The sequence below is a fragment of the Ochlerotatus camptorhynchus genome, unplaced genomic scaffold (assembly GCF_037179485.1).
Source record: "Ochlerotatus camptorhynchus isolate MF236.1 unplaced genomic scaffold, CSIRO-AGI_Acam_v1.1 ptg000365l, whole genome shotgun sequence".
Lineage (NCBI taxonomy): Eukaryota > Metazoa > Arthropoda > Insecta > Diptera > Culicidae > Ochlerotatus > Ochlerotatus camptorhynchus.
The window spans coordinates 1257872-1280266 of NW_027040853.1; the positions used below are offsets into that span (position 1 = coordinate 1257872).

The following is a 22395-nucleotide window of genomic DNA, read 5'->3' on the forward strand; positions in this document are numbered from 1 at the left end:
CACATAATTGGAGCGTCATAAATCATACAAATTTACATTATAAATCGTGTAAATTTATGAGACATGTCATGCAATATTCCATATATTGTATGCAACTTTCCACCTTTGTTTGCAACATTTCTTGCAAGCTGCTAGTTTACGTGAAAAGGAAGTTTACATGCATGAATGTTTGCATGCATGGATGTTTACATCACCAGTAAAATTCAGATTTTTTTAGTGTGTATGTCATCATATATGTATTGTCTAGCATAGTATGGGAGAACATCCTTGATCCTGATGACGTTGAGGCTGCAGCGCAAACTTTTTCACATGTCTTGGCATATGTCATTGGCAGACACGTCCCGAAAAGAACTCACCACAAAGTTTCTCACCCTCCCTGGCAGACGAGAGAGCTACGTAGGTTGAAGTCAATCAAGAGAGCAGCATTGAGAAGATTTATGAAGTATCGCACGCTTCCTCTGAATCTTCATTATGTGAGATTATGTGAATCACATGTACCAGCGAGTCAGTCGAGAACGCTTTTCAAGTTTCCAAAGAGGCATCCAGCGCAAACATAAGCTACATCCGAAATCCTTTTGCAACTGCGTGAACGAGCTACGTATACGAAACGAAAATCAATTACTTTATTCATGTGTTTCACTTATACCTTTTTTGCCAAAGCATCAGCCTTATATATTCCATAAGACAAACCACATAGGTCCTACAAGAATGCATAAAAGGTATGTGTGACCGCTTATACATTTCATTTGACACATGAGCTTCATTAACTTTTTGCAAGGCGTCTGCTTATTAGTTGACTTATACATTTGATGAATAATCAGCAATAGAAATTTGCCAAAAGGTATAAGGAGATTTCTATCCGTGTAGGGAGTCCGGCTGCCCATTTTCTGTGGAATTCAACGAAGAAGTTGCCACCATCGCTCAGGATCAGGGTTACTTCCACTCACTTGCTATAAAAAAATGTTTTTCAGAATTATGTAATCATGAAATATTATAATGCTAATTAGTACTTGTTAGTTACAAGAAGAGGTCATGAAGTATATGTTTGACACATAAAATCTGTCAATATTGCTTTCAGTGCGTCACAATCAGCGATTTTACGACTCGTGAGCACTCACTCTGAGTGAACGCTCACGAATCATAAGATCGCAGATTGTGACGCGCTCAAAGCGAAATTGGCAGGTTTTATGAGTCAAACACATACTTTACAGCCTCTTCCTGTTACTTACACGTGCAACACAGCATTATAACATCTAATGATTGCATAATTCCGAAAAATATTTTTTTATAGCAAGTGAGTGGAAGCAACCCTGTCAGGATATATGCACAGTTCGAAAAAGTAGTGTAAATTTCTGTTCAATATGATGCAAATAAATGGAGCGTCACATATCATATACGTTTACATTATATATCATGTAAAGTTCTGACACATTTCATGCAATGAGGCAAATATTGTATACAAAAGTCCATATTTGTAAACAACATTGTTTGCAAGTTGCTCGGTTGCGTGAAATGAAATACAAGTCTACGTGAATGAATGTTTACATCACAATTAAAATTCAGAATTTTTATCTGTGTGCCGCCTATTGTCCGACAAGTTTGCCAGTGTATTCACTAATGAGATACTAACTGACGACCTGGGGGCAAGATAGCTTTCAATCATGAGTAGTTTTTTAGCAAATCTTGAGTAACTCTTAGTTACTCGCGTTGCTCAATAATGAATATCGTTGTCAAAACGAAAATTTGTATCGCAGCAACTCAGTTGAACAGGTTTCTCTCCGTATTTACAACCAGTGGAAACTAACGATTTTTATTTGAACGAAAGTTCAAATAATGGACGCAGTGGTTCAACTCCCCCCAACAAAAAAAAACGATTTTTAATTGGCGCACTACTTGACTAGCCTATTGGTCCCAAGCAAACGATTAACGTACCCCGTTCTAGTCGAAATTCTAGTACTACGCAATGTTTGTTTTGATTCGCTATGAAAGTTTGACAGATAAAATGAGGGGTTATTGGATTTTCCTATGTTTCGAGGGGTGAATCGATTAGCTTGGGACCGAAGAGAGTACCAGAGCTGAGCCAAAAAGTTGAGCACGTTATTTCGGGACCTTCTAGTCTTAGAGTTACCTCTATGGTAATATCAACCGGTGAAAACAAACGATTTTAAATTGGCTCACTACTTTACTAGCCTATTGGTCCCAAGTACATCTATAAGCGTACCCCATTCTAGTCGAAATTCTAGTACTACACTATGTTTGTTATGATTTGATTGGCAAGTTTATCGGAAATTGTATACTTTATCATGATTTTCGTATGGTTTTGTTGATAAGTAGAGTCGTTTCTTGCACTTTCAATCAGTTGGAGATCTTCAAACTAGCTAATCGTCATGAAGTCATACGGTTATTTGAATAATCTCTGATTCAGCAGACATTGTGAAGAAATATGTGAGAGATTATCTGATTGAATAGTTGATCAGTGGAAGGTCTTCTGAATAATTGATCAATCTTGTAAAAATATCCGAGAGGCTTTGAAATTCTCCAAAGTTCAGTGATCGTCTCTGAATTTTCATTAACTTCAAACAATTTGGAAGCACTTTGAAGAAGTACCATAAACCGTGGGAAAATATCGAGAGCTCCCTAATAAAATTGTTATGGTTATTTTGCTTAACGACGTGTTCCGGGTATCATGAAAACCATTTGTGGAATAGTTCTTTCATTTGCAGGGCTGTTACAAGAATTTCTAAATTTGATCCGCGAAATCCGCGATTTATCAAAAGAAATCCGCGACTTCAAATACTAATCCGCGACAAAAAAACTGTTTTCATTACCTAGAAATACTATTTGTATACTACTACATGGCATTTCAAGCTTATTGCTTACAGCATATTAGATTTTTCCCTGCTCTCAACTTAGTGTTCTTTGAAGAACTTTCACATTTTAATTGAGAGCTTTCTATACCTGTACCAACAATCAATACGAAACTAACGATTTTAAATTGGCTCACCACTTTAGTAGCCTATTGGTCCCAAGCAAACAATTAACGTACCCTATTCTAGTTGAAATTCTATTACTACACTATGTTTGTTTTGATTCGCTACACGGTAATCGCAAAATACCCAATAATGACTACAAAGTAAGTATTTTCGAGGGAGACTGGGACTACCCATTCAATGAGTAAATATATTACCTATTTATGAGTATTTGCTACTCAAAAATGAATACTTACTACTTGTTTTTGTAGTTGTAATTACTCATAAATGGGTAAAATTTTACTCATTTAATGGGTAGTCCCAGTTTCCCTCGAAAATGCTTACTTTGTAGTCATTATTGGGTATTTTGCGGTTACCGTGTATATGAAAGTTTGACAGATAACATCAGGGGTGTGTGGATTCATGCAGAACATGCAGGGGTGAGTGAAATAGCTTGGGACTGCTTGGGACCGTTGTTCTGGTACTGAGTGAGCCAAAAATAATAATGATTTTCTTCGGGACCCAGTGGTCTTAGAGTTACCTCTATGCCTGTACCATCCTATACCCAAGTAAGTAGATAAATTTTCCAACCCGATAAGTTAATAGTAAGGACGGGAAACGAACTCAGTCGCCTCCAGCATGGACTTGCTTTGTAGCTGCCCCTTTACCGACTGAGCTAAAGAAGTATCGTTTGTAACATTTGAAAAAAAAAAAATAAAATAAAAAATAACAATGTTTTATCTTTAGTTATTTATGTATAGTATAAATTCTGAGTAATTAGTAAACATTATTAAAAAAATGCATTTTCAATTGAAATACATATTTTCTTGAAAATTAACCTTTGCGTCTCTGACGTATTTTGCTGTTCTAAATGTTAATTTGGCTATAGTTTTCTCAATTTTTTACTGATTCAAACCAAACACCCTGCACATAATCGAGAAATTACCAGAGTTTCATAAGTCACACTTGTTGGTCACGTCGCGGTTGTGTATTTACACGGATATTCATGATTTTTTTATTTCTAATATGAACCTAGCACTTTTCGTTGTCAAATCATAACCCAATCGTATATATCATACATGTGACTTTGTAGATCATGCACGACTTATAACTATGTATGCCGGAAATTATAGGTTTTCTAAATCGTCCCGGACATCAGTTGATTTGTTCTACTAGATCAACCAAGACTGCAATAATGTCTGTAGTATCGAGTAGTCTGTGGATCATAGAAGATCTACTTCCGAGTAATCCAGATGTTCAAGGATCTTCAAATCATCTTGGAGTTCAGATAATTTGATCTACTACCGAGATTGGGACAATGTCTTTAGTATCGGAATATTTCCAGACAGATGCACAGTGTCTATGTAGATCATGCATGAACTATTGCCATGTATACCAGATGTTTTAAGTTCTCCAAATCGTTCTGGAGTTCAGATGATTTATTCTACTAGATCAACCATGACTGGGATAAAGTCGGTAGTATCGAAATATGTCCAAACAGATTCATAGTGTCTATATGGATAATGTTTAATTATTTCCACGTATACCAGACGATCTAGGTTCTCCAAATCGTCCTGCAGTTCAGATGATTTGTTTTACTAGATCAACAAAGGCTGGGATAATATTGGTAGTATCGAAATATCAATTTGGAAATCCTAGAACATTTGGCATACACGGAAATAGGTTGGCATGATTCACATAGACACTGCAAATTTGTTTGGGCATATTTCGATACAACAGATATTAAATTAGTCTTGAGTGATCTAGTAGAAAAATAATCTGATCTCCAGAATGATTTCAAAACCTATAACATATTGTATACGTACCAATAGGTCGGGCACAATCCACATAGACACTTTGAATCTGTTTCGACATATTTCGAAACTACAGACATTATTGCAATTACTCGCATATATACGATTCGTTTATGATTTGACAACGAAAACTGCTATGTTCATATTGGAAAAAAAATAAATAAGAAAATGTCTCACATTGGACAGACCCCAGGGAATTTCCATGTAATTTCGGTGTGACTTATAGAATTGAGATCATTTCTCGATTATATGTAGAGTGTTTGGTTTGCACCATTTAATGTTTCCGCGATTTTCGCGACTGAAAGTTCAAATCCGCGACAAATACGCGAAAATCGCGAATCCGCGCCTGTTGTAACAGCCCTGCATTTGGGTTATCATTCGCCTATGGTATTTTTTTATTAGGGCTTCGCAGAAGAATTATGAAAATTAGGAAAATTGCGAGAACTTAAGGAATGTTCCGTGAATTTTAGGGAAGTACAGAGGACTCTAATTTATTGAGAAGTTTTAAGAACTTTGGGAAGTAACGATATCTTTAGAGAAGTCCCGAATATCGGGAAAGTTCAAAGAAGAGAATATTCAGACAACTTCGTACATTTCAGGAAAATGTTGAAAACTTCATCGAAGATCTAGCGTAGTTTTAGGAAAATTTCAGTGTAGTTCTGACGAGAACTTAGTTCTGAGGAGAACTTTAGAGTAGTTCTGAGGAGAACTTCAGAGTAGTTTTGAGAAGTTCAAAGTAATTCTGAAGAGAACTTTAGAGTAGTTCTGTGGAGAGTTTCAGGGTAGTTCTGAGAAGACCTTCAGAGTAGTTCTGAAGAGAATTTTGGGAATTTTTGAAAACTACCGAGAAGTTGCATTGGCCTCAGGAAAATTTTGGGAAATTTATGAAACTCCCCGGAAGCAACCGGAACATGTCTGGCCAGCGTGGTCCTCAGTACTTAATATGGGCACCAATGTTCTTATTTTTCAATTCTCATGTAGTTTGATGTGACATGAGGATGTAGGTCCAAGTTTCACTTCTCCGGGGAACATGTCCGGATCTAGCCAACGTGGTCTTCAGTACTTAATATGGTCAAAAATTGCAATATTTATGAATTCTCATGTAATTTGATGTGTCGTATGAGGGTGTTGGTTCAAGAAGAAACTGACCACTTCCTCGGGAGTACCCAGAACATGTCCGGATGCGGCCAACATTTTTCTGACTACTTACTTACTACCTTGGATGATTATTTGGTTCACGTCTTGAAGTTTCTGGTTAATTCAAAATTACAAAAAATACATCTGAAAACATTGAGCACTTCTCAGGTTGCCGCTTAACCACACCGCGTTTTTCCAAAATGTTGAAAAAATGAGTTTTAGTACAATTACCGGTTTTGCCGTAACGCACTCATTGTGGGTTGTCAAACGGATTTCCGTGTATTGGAAAATATGCGCTTGCCGCTATGCCGCTAAAATTATGTCCAGCCCTTAATGCAGGGACGACCTCATGACGTCGCACAAATTATGGAGCAGCATACGGTGCGATTTGCGGACTGCAGAGAATATTCAACAGAGTTGCATCTGTCTTTGACTTTCATCCCACCCGTGATGCGGTTCGTCGAAAATTTTCTTCTGTTTTTCGCTGGCAGGAGTAACTGACTATAAGATATATATAATTTTATGTTATGACCATGCTTGAATGTATTTTTTACTTACTATAGTTGATAAGGTTAACATTATCTTTCTTCATCCATCCAATGCAAAACAATAATAAACAATAAACTATTTTCAGAAACACATTTTAACGTATCCAAACAACTGGGAAGGAAAGGGTTGAAATCGGGCATGTAGGTACCTTTTTTTGCCTCCCAGCGACATCAGTTCGTTCAATTTCCATTAGGTACATACAGTGCTGTTCGGTATAATAGCAGCGCATGCCGATTTTCACACAACATCGAAAACTTAGACATGTTGTAACTTTGATCTCTTAAGAACAATTGAGCTCAAACTTTCGTCGCCGTAATTTGTTCAATTTTACGATTACAAAATACCAAATTTTTTGAAGCACCTACCGGAAAGTGAGATCATAGCAGGCATAACATTTGTTAGCGGCACAAAAGCTTTTGTAAATAAACTTTCTAAGGACCTTTACACGCGAACCAAAGTACGCCCACGCAAACCAACAACATCATCGGATAGGGGCAACTATCACCTTTCCGAAAGTGGTATTGGTTTGCGTGGGCGTCCTTTGGTTCGCGTCTAAAGGGCTTTAGAAAGTTGGTTTACAAATGCTTTTGTACCGTAATCAAATGTTATGCCTGATAAGTAAAACTGTTACTTGAAATAATAGCAGTCTGTGACTAAGGTTTCAGCTCAATTGATCATCAGACAACAAAGTTACCTCATGTCAAAGTTGATCATTTTGTATGAAAATCGGCATGCGCTACAATTATATTGAACAGCACTATACCCTCCAAATACGCATAATTCTGCAATCTATCCGTGTCGCTACACTTTGCCTAAAAAGACTGTCGTGGTCACCATTCCATTGACCAGATGCAAAAAGAAGCGATCTCACCTGTTTACCTACATTCATCGCTGATATGATCGCCCATTGTGGTGCTGCTACTGCCCATTTTTCCGCGTAAATACCTTATTCTGCTCATGAATGCGCTATCGAAGTCCTCTCCTGGCCCCTCTGGGTTTTGTCTCGCATTTGTAGGTACCGTAAAACGGGGTATCTTTGATAATGCTGGTAGCGTTGATAGTAGAATATAATGACTAAATTTACCTTCTGCAATATTTCCTAATTGAAAACATAGGTTCCATTTTGTAGCTTAGGGTATTACCTTGGATAACGTATAGAGTTTTTATATAGTATGTGTTACATATTTCCAAATATCTGAAAAAATAAATTTTCTTGTTTTTCGCCTGTTTGAAAAGGCACTCAAACAATTACTTAGCAAATGTATTTCTGATATGGCCATCGGAAATTTAATGCTGTCTTCTTAATTGCTATGATGCTTCTGATTAAATCCTTATTCAAGTTTCATATTTCTTGAACTAGATTGTTTGAGTTTTACGCATATTTTTTAAACACTAATCGAGTATTATCATATTTACCCCGTTTTACGGTATCTACCTGCCTGGCTACCAGCACATGGCAGTGGCGCAAAGGTTTTGTGCAATTCGCGCATGGCACTCTTGTAGGCCATTGTTGTATCTTCGGAAGGTAGGTAGAGTGCTTTGGTTTTAGGATGGCCTATTGAAAGTAGAATAGGCTATTAAAAATATTTTCCATCCTCCTCCATTCCATGCCATCGGAAACAGGGGTCTATTCTTTCGCTCTCCACTGATGCGCATAAAGCATGAATCAGAAATATGCAGAGGCCTTTTCCTTTGTATTATATTTGAAAGGAAAGTCAGTAAATTGCACCAACCAGGCTATAAAAATCTACGTCATTTACCTATTGGATATGGTACTACAAATATCATCAAACCAAAAAATAAATAAATCAAAGTTCAAACTAAAAGAGCAAGATCCTATCGAAAAATACGCAAAATACGTAGGTAGGTACGGTACTAGCCATTAACCGCTCTTCGTATCCCTATATTGTTCCCTCTTTTTGCACACTGTGTTTGTCTGCATGAAAACGAAGCAGTTGGGTATCTTTGAAAACTCAGCCAACGCCTCTTTTTAGCACCCTTCTTCTTCTTCTTCTCATTTCAAGCTTATTGCTTATCGCATATTAGCTTATTGCATGCTCTCAACATAGTGTTCTACTAGACGCACTTCCACAGTTTTTAATTGAGAGCTTTCGATGCCTGGTACCATTTCTGCATTAGTATGATTGTGTGGCAAGTACAATCATATTCTATGCCCAGAGAAGAAGAGAAATTTTCCAACCCGAAAAATTCTTAGACCGCACCGGGAATCGAACCCAGCCACCTCCAGCATGATCTTGTTTTGTAGCTGCGCCTTTACCGACTGAGCTAAGGGAGGCCCCCTGTTTAGCACCCATTGCTTTTGATTAGCATTCATCAAGCACTTGGCTGGTAGTCCATTAGTAGTCAAGTCGCTTCAGACATTCCCGCACATGGAATTTCTCTAATCAAACTTCTTCCGACCAACATACCTTTGTACAACGTATATTTCTAAATTTCTTGCTTCAGTACAATCTCGGCTCTCACTTGATCGAATTAATGACGAAACCACCCGCTCACTTACCGGCAGTCCAGCCTCGTTCACGCTCCTGAGTAAGGGTGTAGTCGTACCTGTTGGGATTCAGGCCACTGGTAGCGTGGTGCGTGACCGCCGGGAAGAATTCCCAATTCTTATCGATGGCGTTCTTCTTGACGATACCGGCAATGCTGAAGAACAGACAGGACACCAGACCGGCTACGACGCTGCGTCGCCACGCACCGTACACTCCGCCGGAAGTGATGGCACCGGCGATGTAGTTCCAACTGTTTGAAAGAAATTAAGAAATTGATCAGTTCAGATTTGAAAATCTAAGTAGAGGAAATGGGTGTAGGTTAGGTTATCTTTATTAGCGAGACTTTCAGCCAGAGGCTGGTTCATCTCTTAGAAAATGGATGTGATGTCGGCTTAAATGCCCCTAATTTGGGCCCATACATAAATTCAGCAATCGACTAAATTTTCAATAGCGACCAAAAATATCCATAAGTACCGTCCCAATGACGCGTTCATCTAGATAAAATTAAAGATAAATAGCAGATTTTTAGCGATGGGCCCAATCTTAGATCCATAGGCCAACATTAGAGCCATTAATTCAATCAAGAATTCAATTTGAACAATTCTCGCTGCATGGTAGGTAGCGAGTCAGACTTTAGTGACTTGTTCACTTTTTTCAAGCCTGTCACTAAAAAGTCTTTTTTTTTTAAGGCCAAGCCACTAAAGCATGGCCCACTTAGTAATGGAACAACATCATATCTCGAGTAACATTTGAAATGGGCCTATGTCCAAAACGTAAACAAATCGGGTTTTGATACCATTCCTTAGCACTGCTTGATAGCTACTAATCGTGTAGGAAAGTTCCGCATAATCGAGAAAAATCATTAAAAATAACTCGATTTTCGAAACGGCCGATCAACGAAATTTTTCGATTCATTAATAGGCCCGCACGCTAAAACGGCCAACCATTCATTTATTTCATTTCATTGATAAGCCTAGTGACGTAGAAGGGCCGATGATTGAAAAATTTCAAACCAAAGCTAGGCCCTACTGCTTGAGGCAGGGCCGATGATTTGTTTTGAATTTATTTGACGTTGCGAAAAGGCTTAGCAAAGGGCCTACCATTTCTGATGACAAGCACAACGGCTTAACAAAAGGGGCCTATCCATTGAAAGATCACAAAAAAGGCTTATTAATTTATGAAATTATATTGTTATCGATTTTCATATAATTTTGAAAGCTTTTCGCATATTTTGGATGTTGTATACTGAGATACAGTAACTATTGTTATTGCGAACAATATAAATGCCTAAAATACTTCAATTTTCTTAAATATGAATTGAATAATGGCGGTCAAAATTTAAAATTCATTTTCTGGTTTGTTTACGTTTTGGACATAGGCCCATTTCAAATGTTACTCTAGATATCAAGAGCCACATGTGAAAAGGGCATACAAGCTTTTTGTAAACAAACCTTTGTAGGCCCTTTTGTCGTCAAGCGGCGCACAACGGACTCGTCCACTGTTTTGGCGATTTTATCCCACCAATTTTTCGTCTGAGCTGCCGTTAGGATGACTGTACTTTTTACCTTCAGTTTCCTCTTTATAATTTCCCAGTACAGGCCTGAACTGGGGACAATTGAGGGTTTTCGGAACAAACTAGACTCCGTTGTCATTGTACCATTGTTGTACTTCCTGGCAGTAGTGACAACTCGCAAGATCCAGCCAAAATGTCACCGAACCATCATGTGACTGCATAAAGGGAAGAATTCGCTTCTGGTTTTGTAGAGCTCTGGTTCGATTTTGTAAAGCTCCGAGTTCATCATTTTCTCAGTGAACGAAAATCTTTATCTTCTGGCCGCAGCTAATTCCCTGCCATATCATGTATTTGCGTGCGAATTTATCCGCAAAACAAATTTGAATCTGCCAGGGACACCTCCTTCGCCTTCGCCGTGTAAAATGTTGGTCCTGGAAGCTGTCCGAAGTCGACCTTTACATAAGTTTTATCATCCATAAGTATGCACCCACCGGACTTGGTCAGCAGCAGTACTGACATTTGTCATTGTCATTGACAAACCTTCGCGCGATATTGACAAAATTGTTTATCACGTAGTCACTGATATATTTGATCCTCAATTTTTTGTGTCAAAATCTCATTAATTTTTTTGGCAACAAAACATTTAATTTCGTGCATTCTGTGTCACATTATTGTTATCTAAACAGATGCTTGTTCGCTTAAACAGCTCCATGTAAGCTCAAGTCATTTAATTTCGTTACAAATTTAGCTAATGAAAAAAATTTCACACGGCGAATGAGAACGACCCAAATTTGAGTTTAGTTCACTCGTAATCGCCAAAAGTACAGGAACTCAGCGATGAGTAAATTTGCCTCATGTTTTCCCAGGTTTTTCCAGGATTTTCCAGGGAAAAATTCCCGAATTTGAGAAAAGTAAACATTGGATTCACTCAGTATATTGGTACTACTCCGAGACTGAATAAAATTTTCGTCAATTTCCTCATTTTCCGGCTAATTGTTTAGGTTTTCCACAGGAAACCATGAGACACATTTTACTCATTCGCCGTGCACATGTTCGTCACTGACAGCATTGTCACTGACAATTAACATGGTTTGCCTTAACGATGACTGTTAGCTCAAATGAGTGACCAAAGCAGAATTTTGAATATCGCCGTTTGCAGCACTGGTCAGCAGGTTGTCATACAGTTTTCGAGCACTAGTTCTAGCTACAGTATTCTGCTTGATGTAAGCCTTCGCGTTGCCTGTAAGCCTTCGCGGTAGCTAATTTGCTGCACTGTACTACGGGTATCATCCTTTTTACTCAAATCGCGATCATACACGAGATACCTGGGTTGCTTCTGATGAACCTCACGACCGAGACGGCTAATACATAGGTGTAACAGTCGGAAGAAGTGTTAGTTTGTTTACTTAAATGAACCATGCCCATTTTGTTATGGCATGTTTGCTATAAGAAATGCGCCTCGTGTTTATTAGCGAATTTCACATCAAAGATTGATTAATTGAGTAGGAAATCAGTTTGGCACGGCATTTGCGACCAGCATACACCTTCCGGTAGTATGAAACAGGTCAAAAACTGTTCAAATCCGCAGATAAAAATTTTTGTTTTGAATTTTTGTATAGCAAAATAGTGAACTTTTCGTGAACATTAACGGCAAAGAACTCACCAACACTGGGAGACTGTGAGTTCCTGCACACCTGTCATAAAACCGTCTCGCCTCACGACCTTTCCATGGAGTTGACGGTTGGCAGTTCCACTCCGGCGTTTACTTTTAGGTTTCCGATTCGTCGTCACCTTTTTTCCTGTACGTTTTGAGCACGTGCCATACGGTATTTCTAGGAAAATTCAACACTTTAGCCATCTTGGACGCGGACCACGATGGATTTTCCAGGCGACTGGGCATGATTTTTTTTCTACGCTTTTCTTGCATGGTGACTGTCTCCAAAATAAGAGCGTTTTATGAACTGTTATTGTTATTGTTGTTGTCAACAAATAGACGTTAAAAACATCCGAAAACGTCCACTAGGGGCACTGTGATAAGCAAAAGAGTTTGTTCCATTACTAAGTGGGCCATGGTTTAAAGTCAGTTTTCTTGTAATCAGTCACTATTTTCATCTTTTCAATATTGATCATTCTTCTTGCAGTGTGTAGAATCTGATAGTCTAGACGATGCCTAAATTTTGCACTAATTTTCAAACAATTCGAAGATTGTGCTTCTCAAGGGGTTGGTCAGTCCGCAGATTGTGCCAAAAGAAGCTTGGACACACCTGGGCACAGTCATTGGCACTATTTGGTATCCATGCTTACAATTTTTCTGAAAGCTACTGTCAACCAAGCATGGGAAAATTCACAGCACATCTGCGGCACACTGAGAAAAAAGTTGACGCAAAATAAGTGTGTAGAGTGACCACTCCCTGATGCTTCTATACACTCAAAATATTTTCAAATCTAAGTAGATTAAAAGCAAGTATAAAGTGAGAGAATACCAAGGGGTGGTTACCCTACACACTTATTTTGCGCCAACAGTTTTTCTCAGTGTGCCGCGCTGTACCGAGAGTGCCATGTCATCGGACTGATTTTTGTGTGTGAATAATTGTATATTTGGCAACCCGGTATTTTGACAATTCAAATGTTTTTTTATGTCAAACCGTACGAGCTGTCGAAAACAATGGCCACGTCAACGCCAGATCAACAGAATGGGCAGCCCATCAAGAATACTGCTGCTGCGCTGCACTCGGATCGGCCCAGTTCCGTCTCCCGTATGTCGCAGTGTGATGAAGATCTGATCCAAGGAGAGTACAAACATTACACGCTGGTGAGGAACATTGGGAATGCACTAATTGAACATTCTGCACCGGCACATCAAAGATGAGAACGTTATCATCGATCACCATTTCCATATCAAGCTGATTGACTTCGGATCGGCGACGTTCGTACAGGAAGGGCAACTTTTTTTTACCTTCTGAGCACGACAGAGTACTGCAGTCCGGAAGTGTTGATAGGCAACCGCTACTCCTGCCCTGAACTGGAAATGTGGGCTCTCTGTGTGACACTGCACGTGTTGTTGTTCTTCGAGAACCTATTCGGGGACGTTGAGGACATCCGTTGACAAGAATCCCAAAACTTGGATCACGATCCAGGAGCTACTAGAGGCGGAATGGATGTCGCAGGAAATTAATTCGTCACAGTTCAATTTTCATAAAATCGTCCGTACGAAATCAATCCGTAAAAGTGCTACGTAGATGCAAATATCTGCTCCAGCCAGACGGGACCATAGAGATAACTCTTAGACAAGTAGGTCCCGAAGAAACGTGCTCAACTTTTTGGCTCACCTCTGGTACTATCTTCGGTCCCAAGCTTGTCGAATCACCCCTCGAAACATAGGAAAAACCAATAACCCCTCATTTTATCTGTCAAACTTTCATAGCGAATCAAAACAAACATTGCGTAGTACTAGAATTTCGACTAGAATAGGGTACGTTAACCGTTTGCCTGGGACCAATAGGCTACTAAAGTGGTGAGCCAATTTAAAATCGTTAGTTTCGTATTGATTGTTGACGGGACTGTCAACGTCGCCGCACAGCCTTTCAATATTAGATGATGTAGATGGTGAAGATCAGGATGAGCATGTCCCATCATGTCGAATAAGACGTCAGTAAATTTATAAAAAAAATGATTTATTGCTATTTAATTAATATATATTGTTGGATTCATTTTTAATGATTTTTATTCGGTGACTGAGGTTAAAATGTCCAGTGGCGGAGTAGCAGTGATTCTATTTTAACCAATCCTGAACTAGTCCAGGTTGAGCGTTGAATGTCTCGAGCTCTACAACAGGCAATGTTAGTGAATGTTTTTGCTTCAAAATCCGTGAAACATCTGGAAGTCAATACAGAAGTGCATAAACTTCCCAATTCCGTGGCAGTTTCTGCACTCCTGCGTTGGCTTTCAAAGATTTATATTAAATCCACCCGGTCGTCGTCGTGATGTCGGCATCTTTCGTTGATCCGGTTGCGGATCATAGCAGTAAGGATGAGGTGGAGGCTTCGGCGAAATTATTTGTTGCGAATACCGAAAATTGTTTGTGTCAACAAATCAAATTTTGACGCGCATTTCAGAAATAATGCAGTGATGCCAGTTACTTTAGAGATCCAAAAAAATGTACCATGGGTGCCAAACAGTGCCAATGAGTGAGCCATGGTGTGCCCTACTGTGTTTTGGTACACTGTGCTGAGTGACCTACCCCTTGAAGAATACGAACTTAGTATAAAATGGTTTATACATAAATTGAATAAAGTGAATGCATTTTTTCGATGGTGATGTGTCCGGAAAGTAGTTCCGAAATAGAAAGATAAATACTAGAGATGTTTCTTTATTCAAGGTCTACCTATCATGCCTCAATACTTGTCAATTGCTCCGTTTATATAGTGTTCCAGTGATTGCTATGATCCAACATTTCTCCCTTAAGGTTTTGTCATCCAGTAGGGTTTGAAACGGGCCGGAAGTTGAATCATACGCCGTCCTCTTTCCAAGCAGTGGCGTCGCGTAACCTCAATTTTTACCTGTTAAACAACTTTGAAAACGTTATTTGGGATCATGTTTACATTCAAATCAGTTTCAAAAGATACAGGCTATTCTAGTTTCGCTGAATTGTATGCATTGGAAGAAATATTTTTTTATTTGTTTACGTTTTGAGAGTTGTTGAACAGGTGGATTGAGGTTAGGGCGACGCCACTGTTTCCAAGAGTGGAGTTCCCGGATGGGCTGCCTCCTCAATTGCATCTGTTGGTTCTGCATCGTCAATATCTTCGGATACGGCGTCGGATTGGAGAAATCTGAATCCTTTAACTCCAGAATTTCTGAGTTGTTCAAAAGTTGTTCCTCAAACCTAATGCTCAACCTGTTTTCTGTCCCAAGCGGCCAGTTCCTTTCAACACAATTCTATCGGTCGATGCTGAAATTACACGGTTGGAATCATTGTGTATCATCGAGCCTATCGATTTCTCTGAATGGGCTGCTCCAATCTTGGTTGTACGTAAACCAAACGACCGGGTTCGTATCTGTGCGGACTATTCAACAGGACTCAACGCGGCATTAGAAACTAATCACTACTCGCTTCCCACTCCGGAGGAAATTTTCGCCCAAATCAATGGCAGTTCCGTATTCAGCATCATCGACCTCTTCGATGCATACTTGCAGTTCGAGGTGGATGACGATTCAAAAAAGCTGCTCACCATCAATACGCATCGGAGTTTATTCCGGTTCAATCGCCTCGCTCCAGGGGTAAAGTCTGCACCAGCATTCTAAGGACTGGTTGATGGTATGATTGCGGAATACCTGGTGTCCGCTCTTTCATCGACGATGACAAAGTACTCGGCCAGGACTTGGAGTCGCATGCAGTATCACCAACCGGTGGAAACTGACGATTTCAAATTGGCTCACTACTTGGCTAGCCTATTGGTCCCAAGCAAATCGATTAACGTACCCCATTCTAGTCGGAATTCTAGTACTACACTATGTTTGTGTTGATTTGCTATGAAAGTTTGACAGATAAAATGAGGGGTTCGTGGATTTTCCTATGTTTCGAGGGGTGCATCGATTAGCTTGGGACCGAAGAGAGTACCAGAGCTGAGCTAAAAAATTGAGCACGTTTCTTCGGGACCTTCTGGTCTTAGAGTTACCTCTATGGTATCACTCAACCAGCTTTTCCTACGTCTCAAGGAGTATGGATTCCACGTCAAGGCAGAGAAGTGTAGTTTCTTCCAGTCGCAAATCCGCTACTTGGGACGCATCGTGGACCGACAAGGTAACCTCCAACCAACGTCACTGAGCTGCGATCGTTTCTGGGCGCGGTCAACCTCTACAGAAGATTCGTGCGCAACCTACAAGAATTGCGCTATCCCATGGACAAGCTTCTCAAGAAAGAAACGAAGTGGAAATGGACATGCGAGTGTCAGCAAACTTTCGAAAAGTTGAAGACAGTTCTTCAATCAAACTTGTTGTTGACACACTACGACCCCAAGCTTCCGATCATCGTAACAATTGCTCTACCTTTAGCTTCTTGCAATGTCCTAGTGAATCGTTGAACACATCTGCGTGCTTGGCCTGGAATTCATGTACTTGCTGATCGATTGGTTTTGTCTTCACTTGGTTGCAAACCGATTCGATGGGAACTGACCACAGCTTGAAAAGTTCGATCCAGTCGATGCCTAGCAGGTTCAGATTAGCAGCCGTTGTGACGAAGCATCTTCCTTGTGCAGTCTTGCCGTTGATTCTCACTTCGCACTCGAACTCACCCATCAAATTGAGCGGCTTGCCTGACGCGTTCATTGCTTAAATGGTTGGTTTCTTGATTGCAGGTTTGCCCAGATAGTACCAGGTTTGCTTCGAGATTTCCGTGATGTCGCTCGTTGTGTCCAGTTGTAGCTTGGTTTCCACGCCGTTGATGAATGTTGGCACAAACTTTCGCTTGCTTGAGTGATTGACGATGTATACGCCCCGGGTTTTTCCTTGTAGGGTTTGCTTGATTTGTTCGATGACTTCTTTTCCTCCCCAGCTTGAACGGATTTTGGTTTGGAGAAGCAGCCACAGTAGCCTTCCTTGTGGCCGATACGGTTGCACTGCTTGCACTGATGATTCGAGAATGGACAATCCCGAACATAGTGTATCTGGCCGCATTGCCAACAAGGTGTGCGAGGCGATTTACCTTCCGTCTTCGAAGACTGTTGTTGTCGAGAGGTTCCCTTCTTCTCCTGAACTGTGTGCACCAGCTTGACTGACGCTCGATTATGGATGTGGCCGCCGATCAAGTTTTGGAGTGTTACGGGAGCTTCTGGTGTTTCAGCTTCGATCCGGGAGAGTAGCCTGGCTCGTATGTCTGCATAGCAATGGCTTTTGAGACCGCAGACAAACACCAAGCATTTGAATTGGTCAATCTTCACGTTCTTGAAATCGAAATTCTCGCAAGCACGGTTGACTTTGCCTCCGTAGCTGATGATGTCTTCAGTTTCAGATTTCACCAGCTGCAGGCACTGATATCGCTTGTTGAAGATGGTCCATAGATCTTCTTGAGGATTTCGACTGTGTCAGCAAAATTGACGTCTTTTGGAAGCTTCGGCAGGATGTAGTTGATGTACCAGGTGTGTGACGGTGTATCCAACTTCCTCAGCAGCAATCGAACCTTGGCGGCATCTTCCAAGTTCTTGGCATCCGAATCGAAAAGATCTGCTTACCGGCTGTACCATTTCTCGAAGGTGATTCCATCTTCCGGGTTGAACGAAAATTCGCTGATGTTCGTTGCCAAGGCCTCGAGCGTTTGCTCCGGGTTGCTATTCAAGGCTATAGTGTTCCAGTGATTGCTATGATCCAACAGATGCATACCCGGTATTTACATAGAGGTAACTCTAAGACTTGAAGGTCCCAAAGAAACGTGCTCAACTTTTTAGCTCAGCTCTGGTACTCTCTTCGGTCCCAAGCTAATCGATGCACCCCTCGAAACATAGGAAAATCCACGAACTACTTATTTTATCTGTCAAACTTTCATAGCGAATCAAAACATAGTGTAGTACTAGAATTCAGTGCCAACATTTCAAAGGGGCGTAATTGCTTTTGTAAACAATGACTTTAGCCGTCAATTTCTCGCGAATGAAATCTTACCTCTCCAAAATGACAATGCTAACTGGTAGAGGAAACATTCCTCTACCTGCTGGTGTGATTATTTTTCATGAGTGTGCTTTTATTCGCGCGAAATCGACGGCTAAAGCCATTGTTTACAAATGCAATTACGCCGCTTTGAAATGTTGGCACTGAATTCCGAGCCAATTGAAAATCGTTAGTTTCCACCGGTTGGTATTTATTTGCAATTGTGTGCTTTTTCTGTCTGTTTCATTTGCTTTTGTATTTTTATTTATGCGAATCAAAAATGCAGGAAAAGAAATCATCAAATAAATATTTTATTATCCTGGTACTTGTGCCAGGTGGGACAAGAGTGTCACCCCCAATAATAAAAAAACACACATTTTCAATGCTAGCTCACCCATGAAACTATGAGTGGTGTTTCTAAACAGTATTATAGAAAGTTCTGTCAAAAAGCGAAGTCTTTCAAAAATTGCGTTATTCGGTTTGTTGAATCGTATCGTTGGAAGGAGATTCTTAAATTCCCGTGGAGTTCGTGTAAGTGTCTCTGATTATGGGTTCGCCCTTCCGCTTTTGGCCCTTCATACAGCGATATTGTGAATTCAGATCGGTAGCTCAAATTGATCTTGATATATTAAGTGGAGCTACATACAAGACAAGATCTTCGAAGGGATGGTGGCTACCTTAGATACATAATACATACATGATACAATAAGGATTCTCGAATTTCCACAATTTTTTTCAACAATTCCTGCATTGAGGCATCACTATTAACGATTAATTGAAACAATAATAACAATGAATAGGTAACTACTCCCTATAATTAGCCAAAAATCACCTTCTTAAAAACGAACCTCAAACGTGGCAAGAGTGCCACCCCTACATTTATGAATAAAATTATACAAAATTGTCAAAGAAATTGCTTCATTTTGCATTTAACTCTTCTGTAAGCTAGTTTTCAATTAATGAAGTTTGATTTGAAGATTGCGAATATGAAGGACAGTTTAAATCGACTTAGGTGCACTCGATGGGCCACCGCAATGTATGGCCTTGAGCCCCCATTAACATAAATACGGTCCTGAACAGTTATACGACAGCTTCTGTTCTGGACCTTTGAATTGCTTCGATGATAACAAAAATGATCTTATTGTTCATTTCCTTCAACGCTACAATGACCAGAACTTTTAACAGGCAATCTGTAAGAATCTGTTATTCTACTTACGTGTCATCCTTTCCGCGCAGCTTGTTGGCAGTATAGGCACCGACGGTGAATGCCGACGCCATTCCCATGAACGGTCCGGTGAAGTAGACATACCGGGCAAGCGATGGCATTACTCCCTTCGGTTTGGAAATCATCAGCACCTCGATCGAGGACCAACCGAGACCGGCAGCCAGGGCGTACTTGTTGGTGGCTACCATCTTCTCGAACAGGTTGCTGCCCTCGGGGCTGTCGTAGTATTTTGCCTTTATCAGACTCATTTTGTGCCTAAAACAAATACCGGATTCATGTTAAGGAACATAAAAATAAATGCCCGTAGCGAACAGCATTGAACGGGTGAATTAAAGGAACCTTCAACAGATAACGGTAGATCACCACAGCGATAAGTATTTTACGAAAGAGTAGCAGCTGAACGCCTACTGTAATTATGGAAACTGGATAAGAAAATTGCAAAAATCTTACCTGAAGTTGTAGAAGAAGGCAATTTTACGTAACTTCACTGAGAGAATCTAATGTTGTTGCCTAGTTTTGACAGTTTGCGAATTAGGGTGACGTTTTGGCTGCGTCCTGATTCTAACGTCTGATTGCAGCCCAGTGAGTTGACAATCTTATGAAGTGCGCTCCCTGTGGTTAACAGTCACCTGTTTTGGAGCGATTTGGGCACGGTGTCTTTGGCAAAAACTTTAACCTTCGTAGTGCAAGGGGTCCTTTTTGACCTGCCAACACTGGGTATGTAAATATTTCCTAAAGTGTTAGAAAGGTTTAAAGCTCGGTTTCGAAGTATATCTAGAGGTAGTTTTATGACTGAGAATACTAAAAAATTTCAACTATAGTTACAAAAACTTGTGACGTCTTTTTCTGAATCACTCATTGCAGAACAGAGTGACTCAGACAGTAATCTTCAATTTTTCATATATTATGATAAATCGCTTGCTTCATTACTGATTGTTGTTGATGGAATTTCTTTTTTTTAGCAGTAGCAGTATAGTTATAGCATTGAATCCGAGCAATCTTTATTTTATGGTTGACACAAAAAAGAAAACTCCGAAATTAATAACAAACATGCGTCCTCATTATATTCAAGTTGTAGAAATGGTTACTTTTTACACATTTTGCAGTAAAACCCTACACACTTAGAAATTATCGGTAAAATTTATGCAATTCAATTCAATTGCTTTTCAGCTACTTTGAAACTAAATCTCCACTAAAATGACAAAATTTGATCATTGAAACAAGGTTGAACATGTTTTAAAATTATTTTAAAATTCAATAGCCTTTAAAATGAAGGTCAAAGTTTTACCGAACATTCAGCTGTTCTGATTTCGGTAAAATTTACCGAACACGGTTCCAAAATCTTAGTGTGTAATGTGTAAAAAATACTCTTCTTTGCTGGGTTTACAAATAAATGTGTAAACGCAGTTAACATACACGGTAACCGCAAAATACCCAATAATGACTACAAGGTAAGCATTTTTGAGGGAAACTGGGACTACCAATTAAATGAGTAAAATTTTACCCATTTATGAGTAATTACAACTACAAAAATAAGTAGTAAGTATTCATTTTTGTGTAAGAAATACTCATAAATGTGTAATATTTTTACTCATTTAATGGGTAGTCCCAGTCTCCCTCGATAATGCTTACTTTGTTGTCAATATCGAGTCTTTTATAGTCATTATTGGGTATTTTTGAGTACACGCTATTTCAAAACTCCCCAAATTTGGGTAGAGTCCACTCAAATCGGTCAAAACAAAACTGCAAAACGAAGAGCTTTTATGATGGCATGAACTTTTTTCACAGATGCCAGTAAGATCATTAATTTTTCGTGGTTGCCAAAACATCTTTTTGTGCCTCCGCTTATCTATGGAATCTATAGTATATATACTTTTTATGCGGGCTGTTATTTTGATCGTTTTGTACCAAACAGTGAAGTGATTATTTTGCTTTCACAATTAACTTCCCAAATTGCTCTGTGAGCGAAAATCCATTTATTTGCTAAACCACAATTTTCAAGTTCTTGAACGTTTTAACGCTTATATCTACATTGGCTACCAAGTTTATATACAAATAGTAATAATTTATTATTTTAAAAATATATTCGACCTCCTGGATCTGTAGCGCCATCAGAACTTTGTTTGAGGTTTTCCACACGAACACATTGCTTTCAAACGCCCTGACTTTACGCAGATCACTCGGAAGGTGGCTCTTTTCGGACACTATCTAAGCTCTGCAGCTCCATACGTAGAAACATTTTCAAGCTAGGATCTGTGACTTTATTTAACACAATCTCTCGAGCTTGCTCTCCGCTATCATCTAAAAGTTTGGTCAACTCATTGGCATACTGCACCCAGACACAGTTTTGACATCCGGACATGCAACAGGTCGTTGGTTCCGGCGGTAGCTACAAATCGAGGAAAAATTCAATGTTTTAAATTGTAGTTGTAATTTGTTTAGCCTACGATACCCAACTCGTTGTACCTTTTACCAGGTCAAGGAAGATATACTTTATTCAACTAATATATGTACCTCAATATTTTTGGTCGTCTTGCCAGCGTTGTCTGCACCATTGTTGGAACAAAACGATCTTACTAGTAGAAGTCTGGTGGTAGAATTATTCAAAATATGCATTCTGTTCATCTTTGTGCAAATCCCTATCCATTCGAGCACTGCTAAAACCAATGGGATTATGTTATAAATATTATTTGAGATTATTTATATAATAACTTTGATTTCACAGAGATGAGGTGAAATGTAATTTAATTGATTGCCATATAATACTCGATTATCACGATTTTTATTGAACATATTGTGGAACAGTACGTCTAGTTCACTACACTGCAATTCCTTTTTTTTACACTACTTAATTTTAAAAGTATTATTTTTATTTAAACGATGACCACAAGTTAGCTACTGTTGTTAAATTTAAACGTCTGATGACGTCTTGCAACATCTGCGGCAAAATAAACATGCACTCTAAATTTGTATCGTGCAATACTTAGAAATCAGCAAAATATTCTGCTGGTTTTTCATATATTAAAAAAAAAATGTAAGA

The 22395-nt window shown here is 39.4% G+C and overlaps 1 protein-coding gene across 1 annotated transcript; it reads right to left on the reverse strand.

Annotated features, from left to right (window-relative positions):
• Window positions 1–8895: 8895 nt before the first annotated feature.
• On the reverse strand, window positions 8896–19888 carry ND-B14.7 (NADH dehydrogenase (ubiquinone) B14.7 subunit). Its single transcript, XM_065232235.1, has 3 exons — window positions 19806–19888; window positions 19347–19610; window positions 8896–9229 (listed from the first exon to the last, which is right to left on the reverse strand). The coding sequence occupies exons 2-3, from the start codon at window positions 19601–19603 to the stop codon at window positions 8983–8985; spliced, it is 504 nt and encodes a 167-aa protein (XP_065088307.1). The 5' UTR covers window positions 19604–19610; window positions 19806–19888; the 3' UTR covers window positions 8896–8982.
• Window positions 19889–22395: the final 2507 nt, after the last annotated feature.

Bases quoted from the DNA above. Each gene is read 5' to 3' on its own strand.
- ND-B14.7 (XM_065232235.1), bottom strand. From the start codon at position 19,603: ATGAGTCTGATAAAGGCAAAATACTACGACAGCCCCGAGGGCAGCAAC. The intron at 9,230-19,346 runs GTAAGTAGAATA...TCTTTCAAACAG, and splicing joins CTGCGCGGAAAGGATGACAC to TTGGAACTACATCGCCGGTG.